The sequence below is a fragment of the Cherax quadricarinatus genome, chromosome 47 (assembly GCF_038502225.1).
Source record: "Cherax quadricarinatus isolate ZL_2023a chromosome 47, ASM3850222v1, whole genome shotgun sequence".
In the NCBI taxonomy this organism is placed as follows: domain Eukaryota; kingdom Metazoa; phylum Arthropoda; class Malacostraca; order Decapoda; family Parastacidae; genus Cherax; species Cherax quadricarinatus.
This window is the reverse complement of record NC_091338.1, coordinates 2,323,245-2,339,128: the sequence shown is the minus strand read 5'-3', so window position 1 is coordinate 2,339,128 and position 15,884 is coordinate 2,323,245. Positions and strand designations below refer to the sequence as shown.

The 15,884-nt window shown below is 41.6% G+C and overlaps 1 protein-coding gene across 4 annotated transcripts in view; it reads right to left on the bottom strand.

Moving 5' to 3' along the window:
- LOC128696555 (galactosylceramide sulfotransferase) overlaps positions 1–15,884 on the bottom strand; it is a 371,235-nt gene that overhangs the window by 73,390 nt on the left and 281,961 nt on the right. Inside the window, exon 1 of one of the 4 annotated variants that reach the window (XM_053787868.2) lies at positions 8,982–9,698. The exons of the other annotated variants lie outside the window; for them this stretch is intronic. Within the exon in view, the coding sequence (XP_053643843.1) occupies positions 8,982–9,026 (45 nt within the window). The 5' untranslated portion in view covers positions 9,027–9,698. Of the gene's footprint in view, positions 1–8,981; positions 9,699–15,884 lie in introns of those variants that run through there. 4 annotated transcript variants of the gene reach the window in all.

Below are 15,884 nucleotides of genomic sequence, written 5' to 3'. Positions count from 1 at the left end.
CCCCTTTTTTTTGGTACTAATGACGTAAAAAAAGGTTGACCAGTTTATTTCATGAGTTTGTATAAACTGTTTGCGTTAAACCGTGACACTGTCAAGTCGGTTGTGTCGTGACAATCGTCCAGGATGGAGAGAATCGTCGACGTAAGTGTTCCAGCCACGTCACTGTTACTCTTTAGTCTCTCTGGAGGGACTGATATAAGTGGAAGCTTTTTGTGCTTTAAAATATATTGAATTATCGCGATACCCTAAAAAACAGTGCCCGGTCAAGTTACTCCATTCACGAGTTGGGTTCACTCACTAGTTGGGTTCACTCACTAGTTGGGTTCACTCACTAGTTGGGTTCACTCACAAGTTGGGTTCACTCACTAGTTGGGTTCACTCACAAGTTGGGTTCACTCACAAGTTGGGTTCACTCACAAGTTGGGTTCACTCACGGGTTGGGTTCACTCACGAGCTGGGTTCACTCAAAAGTTGGGTTCACTCACAAGTTGGGTTCACTCACGAGCTGGGTTCACTCACGAGCTGGGTTCACTCACAAGTTGGGTTCACTCACAAGTTGGGTTCACTCACAAGTTGAGTTCACTCACGAGTTGGGTTCACTCACGAGCTGGGTTCACTCACAAGTTGGGTTCACTCACAAGTTGGGTTCACTCACAAGTTGGGTTCACTCACAAGTTGGGTTCACTCACAAGTTGGGTTCACTCACTAGTTGGGTTCACTCACGAGTTGGGTTCACTCACGAGTTGGGTTCACTCACAAGTTGGGTTCACTCACAAGTTGGGTTCACTCACAAGTTGGGTTCACTCACTAGTTGGGTTCACTCACAAGTTGGGTTCACTCACAAGTTGGGTTCACTCACGAGCTGGGTTCACTCACGAGCTGGGTTCACTCACGAGCTTGGTTCACTCACGAGTTGGGTTCACTCACAAGTTGGGTTCACTCACAAGTTGGGTTCACTCACAAGTTGGGTTCACTCACTAGTTGGGTTCACTCACAAGTTGGGTTCACTCACAAGTTGGGTTCACTCACGAGCTGGGTTCACTCACGAGTTGGGTTCACTCACAAGTTGGGTTCACTCACAAGTTGGGTTCACTCACGAGCTTGGTTCACTCACGAGTTGGGTTCACTCACAAGTTGGGTTCACTCACTAGTTGGGTTTACTCACGAGTTGGGTTCACTCACAAGTTGGGTTCACTCACAAGTTGGGTTCACTCACTAGTTGGGTTCACTCACAAGTTGGGTTCACTCACAAGTTGGGTTCACTCACAAGTTGGGTTCACTCACAAGTTGGGTTCACTCACAAGTTGGGTTCACTCACAAGTTGGGTTCACTCACAAGTTGGGTTTACTCACTAGTTGGGTTCACTCACAAGTTGGGTTCACTCACAAGTTGGGTTCACTCACGAGCTGGGTTCACTCACAAGTTGGGTTCACTCACAAGTTGGGTTCACTCACTAGTTGGGTTCACTCACAAGTTGGGTTCACTCACTAGTTGGGTTCACTCACTAGTTGGGTTCACTCACTAGCTGGGTTCACTCACGAGTTGGGTTCACTCACAAGTTGGGTTCACTCACTAGTTGGGTTCACTCACAAGTTGGGTTCACTCACAAGTTGGGTTCACTCACAAGTTGGGTTTACTCACTAGTTGGGTTCACTCACTAGTTGGGTTCACTCACAAGTTGGGTTCACTCACAAGTTGGGTTCACTCACAAGTTGGGTTCACTCACAAGTTGGGTTCACTCACAAGTTGGGTTCACTCACAAGTTGGGTTCACTCACGAGCTGGGTTCACTCACAAGTTGGGTTCACTCACAAGTTGGGTTCACTCACAAGTTGGGTTCACTCACAAGTTGGGTTCACTCACTAGTTGGGTTCACTCACAAGTTGGGTTCACTCACGAGCTGGGTTCACTCACAAGTTGCGTTCACTCACTAGTTGGGTTCACTCACTAGTTGGGTTCACTCACAAGTTGGGTTCACTCACAAGTTGGGTTCACTCACAAGCTTGGTTCACTCACAAGTTGGGTTCACTCACAAGTTGGGTTCACTCACAAGTTGGGTTCACTCACAAGTTGGGTTCACTCACAAGTTGGGTTCACTCACAAGTTGGGTTCACTCACAAGTTGGGTTCACTCACAAGTTGGGTTCACTCACAAGTTGGGTTCACTCACAAGTTGGGTTCACTCACAAGTTGGGTTCACTCACAACTTAGGTTCGCTCTAAGTTGGCTTCACGTGGACGCTGTTATTCATACGTTTCTCGAGGAAATTTATATATTTTTTTCATTAAAGTTAATATAAATAGGATCCAAGAGCATATATTTATTTTCAAATGTGCATAAGCTTATTATTTTGGATGAGCTTTCCATATTTCATCAAAAAATAGGTGAGATATTAGCATTTTTAACTAAAGAGAATTTATTTTAAGAATTACAGGTCGTAGCTAGCCACCTCTAGTAGATTCCAGGAAAGAAAGGGGGCTTTGTCCCCCATGGCACGGTCTTAGATCAGGCTTCCTGGTACACAGAGGTGTTACATGTGTGTACAAAAAAAAATTGTCCATTTGACTAAGAAATAATTTATGTTTGACGACACAGGCCGTCTCCCAAGAAGAAGAAGAAGGAAACACTTCCACTATCATTCACTCAATCGCCGTCTTGGATATGTGCCTCTGGAAGACACATAGCCAAGACGGCGAGACCAGAAGGCCGTTACCCCCTGATCTCCCTGCTCTGCACAGAGCGGAAGCTTGTCCCTATAGAAACTTGTTTATGCGAAGGATTGGCGAAGAATGGGATGGTCTCCGGAGTGCAGCCGAGTGGCATAGGTGATCTTTCATCTGATTGTCCACCAGCCTCGCCGTCGTAAGTCCGAGACGTCGGTAATCGAGTACGTCGCTAAGTGACAACAGGCTGTATAAGGATGTTGCTTTCCGTCTCATCAGAGATTCTATTCAATCGGATCTTACACGTAGATCTTATGGGTCGATCTGAGTCACTGCAAACTCGTACCATCTCCCTCCGTTGGGATTTCCGGAGGAAGAAAGGATTTAAGGGGGAAGGGGAGATAGAGGAGGGGGTTGCCTAGATACTGGCGGAGGGCTCTTGATTATAGGAATTATAGCTACGCTCCCCTTCCTTAGATCAAACCTGAATGTCTCCTGTTACCCAGGTGCTGTGTGAGTCCTACATGTTTAGAGGTTCCAAATAACAATCATAATAATATTAATAATGTTGATATCACTACCTGGTCACAGACCGGGCCGAGGGGGCGTTGACCCCCGGAACTCTCTCCAGGTAAACTCCAGGTAAACCGCTGCTATTACTGCTATTAGTACTACTAAAATGCTACTATTACTGCCACTGTTACTACTGCTACTGCTACTGCTGCTACTACTACTGCTACTACTACTGCTACGACTACTACTGCTACTAATGCTGCTACTCCTACTACCATTGCTACTACTGCTGCTACTACTACCACCAATACTACCACTACTACCAATGCTACTACTACTACTACTATAATAATAATAATAATAATAATAATAATAATAATAATTGCGCATGTTTCTACGTAGCTCAACAGACTAAGAGAAGATACACAAGCGTGAGTCAGCTGTTTGAAGACAACAACAAAGACATCTCAGAAGATCTCTGTGACGTGGTCATCTTCCGCAAAGAAATACATTCCACCAACTTTATATTGGACTGCAAGTCAAAGGAATTGCTTCAAGAAACACTCGAAGTTAGATTCTCCGGGGTATTGTATTCACCGGTGCTTTGGATTCTCCGAGGTGTTGAGTTGTATACGGTGTTTTCTAGCATACAGTGGTTCTTCAGTATACAAAGCGCTACGTGTTACGCATATCCGGACATGAATACGAAGTTGTAGTGGTGGTTTATTCGTCAGCAGGACGAGTATCTTCTGACGTGGGTCTTGGCGGCAATTTTATTCGTCCAGAAACTGGACAAGAGTGTCCTAACATTAGTTTTGCCTGAAGTGTACTAGGAAACAAGACAAATGTTCTCTTACACTGGTTTGGGTGGTGATGCATTCGTCAGGAAACAGGACAAGTGTCTCCTGACACGAGTCTTGGCAGGGGTTTGCTAGGAAAAAAAGGGCAAGTGTCCGATTTTCATTTGTTTTAAGTGATGGAGCTGTGAGGTTCGATATGTGGACATTACTTTACGAAGCTTTCAACAATAGTGACTCAAAACACATGACCTTTCCCAGTCTGAACCCTGCCCATCCTCTGCTCTCAGATATCATTGTCGCGAAGCCCGTGGGGTAGTCATGCAGTCCTAAGAACATAAGAACATAAGAACGAAGGAACACTGCAGCAGGCCTACTGGCCCATGCGAGGCAGGTCCAAGTCTCCTACCGGCTTAAGCCAATGCACCCAACCTAGTCAGGTCAGGTCACATTGACTTAAGGGAGGAACACGGCAACCGACCTGGTAGCACAAGCTATCAGGTCCAACTCACACCCACCCACATCCACTCATGTATTTATCCAACCTATTTTTAAAGCTACACAACGTTCTGGCCTCTATAACTGTACTCGGGAGTTTGTTCCACTCATCCACAACTCTATTACCAAACCAGTACTTTCCTATATCCTTCCTGAATCTGAATTTGTCCAACTTAAAACCATTGCTGCGAGTCCTGTCTAGGCTAGATATTTTCAGCACACTATTTACATCCCCTTTATTTATTCCTGTCTTCCATTTATACACCTCAATCATATCCCCCTAATTCTACATCTTTCTAGAGAGTGCAGTTTCAGGGCCCTTAGTCTATCCTCATAGGGAAGGTTTCTGATACATGGGATCAACTTTGTCATCCTCCTTTGAACATTTTCCAGAGCATTTATATCCATTCTGTAATACGGTGACCAAAACTGTGCAGCATAATCTAAATGAGGCCTAACCAAGGATGTATAGAGTTGAAGAACAACCTGAGGACTCCTATTATTTATGCTTCTTGATATGAAGCCAAGGATTCTATTAGCTTTATTGCGAACACTTATGCACTGTTGTCTTGGTTTTAGATTACTGCTAACCAGAACTCCTAAATCTTTTTCGCAATCCGTAATATTAAGATCTACATTATTTAGTTTATATGTGGCATGGTTATTGTCCTGTCCAACATTTAGAACTTTGCATTTGTTTATATTAAACTGCATCTGCCACTTCACCGACCACTGCATCAGTCTATTCAAATCTTTCTGGAGTGCTCTAATGTCCTCGTCAGAATGAATTCGACGGCCTATTTTGGTGTCATCGGCAAACTTGCTGATGTCGCTCTTTATGCCCTCATCTATGTCGTTTATGTAGATTGTGAACAGCAGGGGGCCCAACACTGACCCCTGTGGAACACCCCTCGTGACGCTTCCCCACTCTGATTTCTCCCCATTTATGCAAACTCTCTGCTGCCTATTTGTCAACCATGCCTCTATCCAGGAAAAAATTTCTCCTATTCCATGTGCCTTAATTTTCCTCAATAGTCTCTGATGTGGGACCCTGTCAAAAGCCTTACTGAAGTCCATATACACAATATCATATTCATTACCATGATCTACCTCCTCAAATACCTTAGTGAAAAAAGTTAATAAATTCGTAAGGCAGGAACGCCCCTTTGTAAAACCATGCTGAGATTCGTTGATTAATTTATGCTTTTCAAGGTGGCTACGAACTGCCTCGGCAATTATTGATTCCATAAATTTTCCCACTATGGAGGTTAGGCTTATTGGTCTATAGTTCGAAGCTAAGGACCTGTCACCTGCTTTGAAAATAGGTATCACATTTGCCATTTTCCACTTATCTGGTACCATGCCAGTTTGTAGTGATATGTTGAAAAGATTAGCCAAAGGTTTGCTAAGCTCCTCTTTACATTCCTTTAGAACCCTTGCATACAGTTCATCAGGGCCTGGGGATTTGTTAGGTTTTAATTTATCTATTTGCCTAAGGACCATGTCACTTGTGACCCTAATCGTGCACAGTTTATTATCGTCCTGTTCTACATAATTTATCATTTCTGGAATATCGCTGGTATCCTTCTGTGTAAAAACTGAGAGGAAGTATGTGTTAAAAATTCTACACATTTCCTTATCACCGTCAGTGAGCTGACCCGAGGAACTTTTGAGTGAGCCTATCTTGTCCCTGATCTTACTTCTGTACACCTGAAAGAATCCTTTTGGGTTAGTCTTCGATTCTCTTGCAACTTTAACCTCATAATCTCTTTTTGCTTTTCTAATTCCCTTTTTTATTTCTCTCTTTAACTGAATATATCGATTTCTTAATTGCCCCTCTCCTCTTTTGATTTGCCTATATATGCCTCTCTTTTGACCAATCAGATATTTTAATCTATTGTTCATCCATTTAGGATCATTTTTGTCTGATCTGATTTCCCTATTTGGAGCATAATTTGACTGAGCAGCTAGAACTATGCCCTGGAAAGCGTCATATCGGCAACCATCACCACCTACCTGACCCTTAGTCAGGTCATTCCAGTTCAGCCCACCTAAGTAATTTTTCAGTCCTACGAAATCAGCCAAGCGAAAGTCAGGGACGAAGACTTGATTGCCATTATTAGGGGAATTCCATGATATATTAAAACTGAGTGATTTGTGATCACTTTCCCCAAGCTCATCATTAACCTCAAGATTATTAATTAGTGTTTCCCTACTGGCAAGAACCAAGTCAAGGAGGTTATTTCCCCCTAGTTGGCTCTGTCACAAACTGTTTTAAAAAACAATCCTGGATCGTATCAAGAAAGTCACCTGACTCTAAATTTCCTGTCAAATTGCTCCAATCAATCTGTCTATAGTTGAAATCTCCCATTAGATTGACTGGAGCAATTTGACAGGTGACTTTCTTGATACGGTCCAGGATTGTTTTTTAAAAGAGAATGGAAGGTAATCAGGCTTAACCTGACGGAGGTTCAGGGCAGCTGAAATTCAGTGAACCAAGAGCCTTCCATTAACTTTCACCAACATAAAGGGTCACAGATAAAAAATGACCTATCATAAAGAGAATAAATGGCTTCCTTACGGAGAGAATGAAAGACTTACCTTAAATGGCATCCCTACAAGAGCTCAGGGTTTTCCCACAGATTACAAGACTTATTGTGAAAAGCTCACCGCAAACACGTACTGTTATATAAATAAACAGATGGTGTGATTCACAGGAAGCTCTCAGAGAAGTTCCCATCGGTACACAGACAACTTCACTTACAGTTATTATCAAACCAACTTGAAGGTCATATCAGTGTCATATTATCACTTATAGTTATTATCAAACCAACTTGAAGGTCATATCAGTGTCATATTATCACTTATAGTTATTATCAAACCAACTTGAAGGTCATATCAGTGTCATATTATCACTTATAGTTATTATCAAACCAACTTGAAGACAATATCAGTGTCATATTATCACTTATAGTTATTATCAAACCAACTTGAAGGTCATATCAGTGTCATATTATCACTTATAGTTATTATCAAACCAACTTGAAGGTCATATCAGTGCCATATTATCACTTATAGTTATTATCAAACCAACTTGAAGACAATATCAGTGTCATATTATCACTTATAGTTATTATCAAACCAACTTGAAGGTCATATCAGTATCATATTATCACTTATAGTTATTATCAAACCAACTTGAAGACAATATCAGTGTCATATTATCTTGAATAATACGCCAGAAAATGTGGAATATTTTGTCATATTAAAATAACGTTGCTTAATTAATTAAAAGAATTGCTTAATGCGTCTCTCTGAGATTTTTTCCTCATTGTTACTCTTGGTATTGTCATTAAAAATTTATTTCAAAGTTATAAATTATACCATATTCCTAATTTTCTTCGAAAATTTAATATCTACATCCATTATTATATTATGGTAATTTTGTTTTTAATTATCTTAAGGGTACAAAACTGACCATTAAAATTTAATAGAATATCTCCCAGTTAATTCTTATTTATAATTATAACTGGGATCATAATATTTTGTGACCTTATGTAATTTATGGGTCATGTATATACGTAAGTCTGAGGTATGTTTCGCCCAAGGCGTCCCCTTGGGCGAAACATATCGTTAATCTTCTGTTATAGAGTATCGTTATGAAGATCCAATGTGCAGAACAGGCTTCTAGTGGGGACAACGTTTCGCTTTCTGTAGGGCTTGATCAAGCCATGAAGTGACACAGTATCATTCCGAGCGAAACGTTGTTCTAATGAAAATTTTCTGGAAAGTAAAAGGACACAAGTGTAACTAATTTTCTCATGTCTCATACGTGTTCATGAGGTTGTGTGTTAGGAGGAATACATAAGCTCTAATGTGTTATCCAATAATGTTTGCAATGTTTAATGTTACCTACTTAGGTACCTACTTACGTAGCTGCTTACGTACCTACTTACGTACCTACTTACCTACTTACCTACCTACTCACCTACCTACTTACCTACCTACTTACCTACCTACTTACCTACCTACTTACCTACCTACTTGCGTACCTAATTACGTATCTACTTACCTACCTACTTACCTATCTACTTACTCACGTACCTACTTACCTACACCTGCGCTTGGTTCATTGATGTGGAATTTCGCTTCAGCCAGAGCACCAAGAATGATATATTGGGTAAAAAGAACACATGTGCAATAATATTTTATTGAGCCGACGTTTCGCTCTCCAGGAGCTTTGTCAAGCCGTAACATATTGTCGGTAATTCTAACAACATTACTATGGGGATGATGCAGTTCCCAAAACTGGGATCACACACACACACACACACACACACACACACACACACACACACACACACACACACACACACACACACATATCAACGTATATACCCAGTATCGAGTCTTTTTTAAAATAAAAATTTATTATAAATACTTAATGGTTCTTTCAATAATAATAATAATAATAATAATAATAATAATAATAATAAGAGTGTGTGTACTCACATAACAGACACGGCAGGTTGTGTGGGGGGCCAAGTCTTGCTTCATTCCGAAATCTCAGTCTTAATAAAAAGTCTTGTTAAGTAACCAGTTGGTTAACTAGTTAGTCAGGTTTAAAGCCTGTCGACTGTACGAGGGTCATCAAGGCTGCTAATTACCTCTTCACTACGAGTCAGTAATACTTCAATCCCTAAAATGGGGATTACAGTAATTTCTCAGTGTGTATGTACACTGAGAAATATATACCTTTCTGTATGTATATATATATATACACCTGGGAATATTTTTCCATTACATAGTTTTCATTTTTTTATATATAAACTGCTCATTTAACTAGCAGTATAAATTACTGGAGATGTTTATATATATATATATATTCCCTTCATTTTTTATGTATATACTTTTTCCGTTCTTCCCCTAGTACGAGTTTCTGATCACTTCGGCTGTATAATTATTAACATAATTGTGACAACAATTGCGATATTTTCATTAATATAATTTGTATAAATCCATAAGACACAAACAAATCCGGCACTTGAGGTAAAGGAGTGTATTTACACAATTCCACTGTGGTAGGTGAGATTTGTGACACCCTACCAAGGCAAGGTGGAGGAGGAAATGAGAAGCGAGCAGTGCCAAGAGTGTGTGTGTGGGGCACCCTTGACACAGTGCCAGAGAGGACAACACCAGCGTAGCTCCTCCCACCACCGCTGCCGCCAAGATACTGGAGACTTTTAGCAGTGTTGGTGTGTGACACTGTGCCTGGTGGCGCACCCACGGTCCAACCCACGGTCTAACCCACGGTCCAACACATGGTGCAACCCACGGTTCAACCCATGATCCAACACGTGGTACAACCCACGGTTCAACCCACGGTCCAACCCACGGTCCAACCCACGGTCCAACCCAGGGTCTAACTCAGGGTCCAACCCATGGTCTAACCCAGGGTCCAACCCACGGTCCAACCTATGGTCTAGCCCATGGTCCAACCCACGGTCCAACCCATGGTCCAACCCACAGTCTAACTCATGGTTCAACCTACTGGTTCATCACGTGGTCCAACCCATGGACCACAGTCCAACCCAGGGACCACACTCCAATCCACGGACAATGGTCCACTGCCCAATCCACGTAAGGTTTATACAGCTCTTTGGACACTCGTGTTAATTTAATCGGAAGGAAGAGGAGAAAGCCTCCAAATCCTTGGATCAAGAGTCCAACATGAAGAAAGACATCATTTAAGACATTTTAAATTAACATCTACTGTGTATATTCTCAATTAGATTTCCATTGATTATGTAGATTTGCAACTTGAACCATATATGTGAGCCACATTACATATACGGTAAGCTTTTAAGCTTACCATTCTTTTTTAAGCTGGAAAAAGCTCCTTGCACAGTAAGCTAAGTTGGAAAATTTGGTATAAAAATCCACTACTATATATATATATATATATATATATATATATATATATATATATATATATATATATATATATATATATATATATATACCTGGAGAGGGTTTTGGGAGTCAATGTCCCCGCGGCTCGGTCTGAGACCAGGCCTCGTGATGGATTAGGGTGTGATCAACCAGGCTGTTATTGCTATATATATGGAGTGGTTCTGCCTCAGACCCTCACATACACACACACACTCGTGATTCTTGAAGAGAATTCAATTTACCCCCAACACGGCAAAGATGAACCTTCAGTGATGATGCTTCGACCTCACCAATTCACACTGCCATGCTACTGCCGAGGTGGAGATTTTACTGCAGCCAGACTCCGCTACTCGTGGAGCTTCGTTAAGTCAGTCGTTCAATGGAAAAATAAACACAAATGAAGTTTAACGCTGCCCTTGATTAGACTACATTTCGCCCACATCCTACCCAACATTCTTCCCCGTCTCGTCCAGGTCCGTCTCAAATACAACCTACCCAAGATTCTCCCCTTGACTCTCCACCTTATTTGCGACTTGATAAAGCCGACTGTGTGGGCAAAATGTAGTCGATAAAGAATCGCATTAAACTGCATATGGGTTTATTTTTCCATCCTGTGGGTATTTTTTACGCTTTATCTCCCTCATTCGCACGATAAAGGGATTTATTGATAAAACTCGATAAGAGTGAAACGATATAACAATGAAATCTCTGTATTTGTGTCTGTTTTCACTGCTAGAACAGATGGCACAATGTGTATATCTATATAAACATATATAAAATACCCTCAGTCATTATAATGAGCTGGATGAGGTGGTTCATGCATGCTAATACTCTCTAGTAAGAGTAATCATACGTGGAATCATTCGCTCATGCTGGTGGGTTTGTGTGCATGGCATCACTGGCGCGGACGAGCGCTCCTGCATGACATAATTCCCGTATTTCATCAACCTGTAACTGGTCTATGCAACTCTGGAGCGCGTAAATACGAACGTAATTACCTCATTACTTATCATACTGATACACGCTACGCTTAAAGTGCGTCTTATATTTCACTGTTTACTAACTACTTCAAATATAATTAATTTCCAATAAAGATATTCTTAAAAGTAATTAATTGCTAATAAAGTGGGCCCTAAAAGTAATTAATTTCCCTTAAAAAACAGTAATTAATAACGAATAAAACAAGTACTTAAATTACTAATTGTTTACAAGTTCGGTCTTAAAAGTGAATATATATTAATAAAGCAAGTGAAGCTAATTACATTAGATTAAACTCGAGTTTCAAAGGAATTCTTTGTTTATAAATTGGGGCAAAATGTAACTTACTACAGCAATAATGTAATTCGTGAGTGAATTTTTTTACGTCTTCCAACGTTTAACTTGCGTCAAACGAAGCAAAGAAATTATCTGAAATCGATACATACTTGGAGAGCAATCAACGGCATATGAACCATTGATATTAACTACGATAATTCACGATAAAGAGGGAGCAAGTAGGGTGCCACGGGAAAAGTGTGGCACTACATGTGTGGCAGTCTGTGTACTAGTCTCTGCGGTGGTAAGTATGGCACTCTTTGTGGCACTTTGTGTGGAATTCTAGTATACTTAGTGTTGTAGTTTCCTTGACACTGAGTGGCAGTCTGTGTGGTGGTCTGAACAGTGTGGCACTCTGGCAATAACATGGCACTGGCACTAGCGTCTGCTTAATAATTAAGTCTCCCCGAGTTCAATAACCACTCCAGACATACGACTCAGTGACGGGGTAACTATTTTAACGACTAATGACACCAGTAACTACTAACAACCGGTCGAGACTGTATCTTACGGGCTCAGTCTGGCTCCGACTGGCTCCGACTGGCTCCGACTGGCTCCGACTGGCTCCGACTGGCTTCGACGGGTTCTAATAAGCTACGGCGGCTGGCGACGAACGTCGACAAACATCGACGACTTGTGCTAATTGGGCCAGCTGACACATACGGATATCTGTCATTAAAAATTAATAATGTAAGTAGAGATTTTGGCGTGATATTAACCAGCAGAATTCAATAAACTCGTCATCCACTTTCCTAGTATTCACTTTCTCCCAGTCACTTTCTCCCAGTCACTTTCTCCCAATCACTTTCTCCCAGTATTTATTTACTGCAAGGTCAACATGGGTAGCAGGGATGAACTTACCCATACGTCTCGCCCCGCCTAGAGAATGTACTCAGATTCTTTCGGTTGAGATTCGAACACTCTCCCAAGGTCGTATATACATTGAGAGATAACCCTCCCCTCCCCCTCCAGTCAGCTAACATGTAGGTACCTGTTTGCTATAGGCGAAGAAAAGTAATAAAGAATGAATAACAAAAAAGGCACAATACCGTGACTGAAACAATACACAAATAACCTGCACATAGCTTATGACGACGTTTCGGTCTGATTTGGACCGAAGTCGGACCGAAACGTGGTCATAAGCTCCCCTCTCCTATGTGCGGGTTGTGTAGCAGAGAAGCATTTGCAAGGGGTTTACCACCTCTCTTCCCAAGAGTCTGTACTCTTTTTCCGGTCTTCTTGCCCTTTCCCTAAATTTTAATAAACTTGCATTTGCCGAGGTTGAATTCCAGTAGCCACTTATCTGACCATTCTTGCAATTTATCCAGGTCCAGGTGTAGCTTTTCCTTGTTCTCATCCGTTTTTATTCTCAATAATTTGGTATCATTTTCAGTGAAAAGTGTGAGTTTGACCCTTCCTGTATGTGCTTCACATATCTTGTGTGTGTGTGTGTGTGTGTGTGTGTGTGTGTGTGTGTGTGTGTGTGTGTGTGTGTGTGTGTGTGTGTGTGTGTTTGTGTGTGTGTGTGTGTGTACTCGCCTAATTGTGCTCACCTAATTGTGGTTGCAGTGGTCGAGACATAGCTCGTAGCCCCGCCTTGACTGGTCGCCACTGGGTCCACTCTCTCCTTGCTCCATGAGCTTTATCATACCTCTTCTTAAAGCTATGTATGGTATCTGCTTCAACTACATCACTTTCCAGACTATTCCACTTCCTGACAGCTCTATGGATGAAGAAATGCTTCCTAACATCCCTGTGACTCATCTGAGTCTTCAGCTTCCAACTGTGACCCCTTGTTGCTGTGTGTGTGTGTGTGTGTGTGTGTGTGTGTGTGTGTGTGTGTGTGTGTGTGTGTGTGTGTGTGTGTGTGTGTGTGTGTGTGTGTGTATTAAGAAAACATCTTAATGAATCAGCATTAAACACTACCAGGAAGATGCTTCACAAGGAGTCGAGAATATGAACAAATGGTTTATTGTGGTGTTGACTGATGGCTGTTCTTAGAAGGCTGTTAGATGGTTGTTGGATGGTTGCTGGTTGGTTGCTGGTTGGTTGTTGGATGGTTGCTGGTTGGTTGGGTCACAGGCTTTTAGCTTGATTACACTAGATTACGTTAGCAACCACCCACACACGCTAGCATGCATCCCCCACAGGTGACGCACAGTCAATAGCCATGACCACTGTTACTGATGATACTGACATCAACGACTGACATCAACGGTTGACATCAAAGACTGACATCAACGGCTGACATCAACTGCTGACATCAACGGCTGACATCAACTACTGACATCAACGGCTGACATCAACGGCTGACATCAATGGCTGACATCAACGGCTGACATCAATGGAGAAGTCATACTTATCCTTTATTCTCTCACAGCCATTAAAGTTTTGCCTTGAATAAAATTATCATAACGCTATTGAAATTAAAATTGCAAATAATTACATACACAGAGAAGCACTAAACTCGTAAGGGCACTACAATACACGGGGAATGATAAAGCATATGGTGGGGGAGGAATCAGGCTTAACCCAAGGGATGGGAAGGTAGCTCCTATTCCTCGGATCATGTGCCCTTCACCAGGGTTAGAAAGCCATGGTCCGAAGCCTTAAATATCATTTAATATTTCGCCAATCTTTTTCTCCAGTCCGCAACAATTTAGGAGAATTACTGCTGGAAGCAGGACTTTATAATATTGCTTAAATATTACCGTAGCTCAGAGATGAACCACTCAGCCCGTAACCGAAGGACCCCGGGCTCGATGCCTGGGGAGAGTGCCAACAGGACACACGGGTAATGGCAAAATGCCATAACCTACACGGTGTGTCTTATTTGCATACTGTCGCCATAATAGCATCCTCAGCTCACACACTGAGGCGTCCGGGGATCGATCCCGGCACGGGTGACACCTTGGGCATGTTTCTTTACACCTGCCGCCCGTGTTCACCTAGCAGTAAGTAGGTACCTGGGTGTTCGAGGGCTGTTTATGGGTCGTATTCTGGGGAAACAGGATTATTATTATTATTATTATTATTATTATTATTATTATTATTATTATTACAGTCTACCATCGTGTTTGGAGAGGACGGGATTCATAAGCAAGTCCTCTCTCGCATATTTTCCTCCATGTTCTCCTTCGTGTTATACCTGGAGGGTGTTCCAGGGGTCAACGCCCCCACGACGCGGTCCATGACAAGGTATTAGTCGATTGTTGTGGGTGGTATCGTAGGGGTGGTAGTGTGTTGGGGTATTAGATGGTTGTAAATGGTATAGTGATACAGCTCAAGACGTTTCGCCACGAGTGACTTTATCAGTCCATTCAAGTGGAGAAACGTTTCCTTTAAGAAATGCTCAGCGATATTCGATGGACTGAAGTCAAACGCAACCCTGTACAATAAGATATGCGCATAACAATGTCGTACGATAATTATGTTGAATTAGTAAATCACTATTGCACATTGTACTGCATTATACTGTTAGTGCGCCTCATTATATTGTCACTTTGAACAACGTTTCGCTCTGTGGGCGAGAGCCATAAGAAAATACAAACAAGTGTGGAACAAGACACTCGTGTAGTGTTAGGCTATTTCACGGAGGAAACGTTTCGCCTCGAAGAAGCCATTCCTGGCGAAACGCTTCCTTAATAAATGTCTTGATCAATGCATATATGCCTTTTACTCACAGCATTTCATAATTTGATGTCCGTTAACGTCTTTTTCAAGAATATTACGTTCAATTTTTGACCAGCCTGATGGAAGAAGGTTATTGACAGGTTTAACTTCAGAGCTCAAAAACGATGATATATTATCCATAGGAAAGAAACTTAAGACTCCAGTTTGAGAAGAGATTAAGTTCTTGAGGTTCAAGGTGGATATTAAGTTCTTGAGGTTCAAGGTGGATATTAAGTTCTTGAGGTTCAAGGTGGATATTAAGTTCTTGAGGTTCAAGGTGGATATTAAGTTCTTGAGGTTCAAGGTGGATATTAAGTTCTTGAGGTTCAAGGTGGATATGAAGTTCTTGAAGTTCAAGGAGTAGAAAAAGTTCTTAAGGTTCCAGGAGAATATATATATTTTTCTTAACCTTACTTTCTTGTCTATATAATATACCATTAATAAAAGAATTTTATTTCCTGATAAAGACTCTTGAAG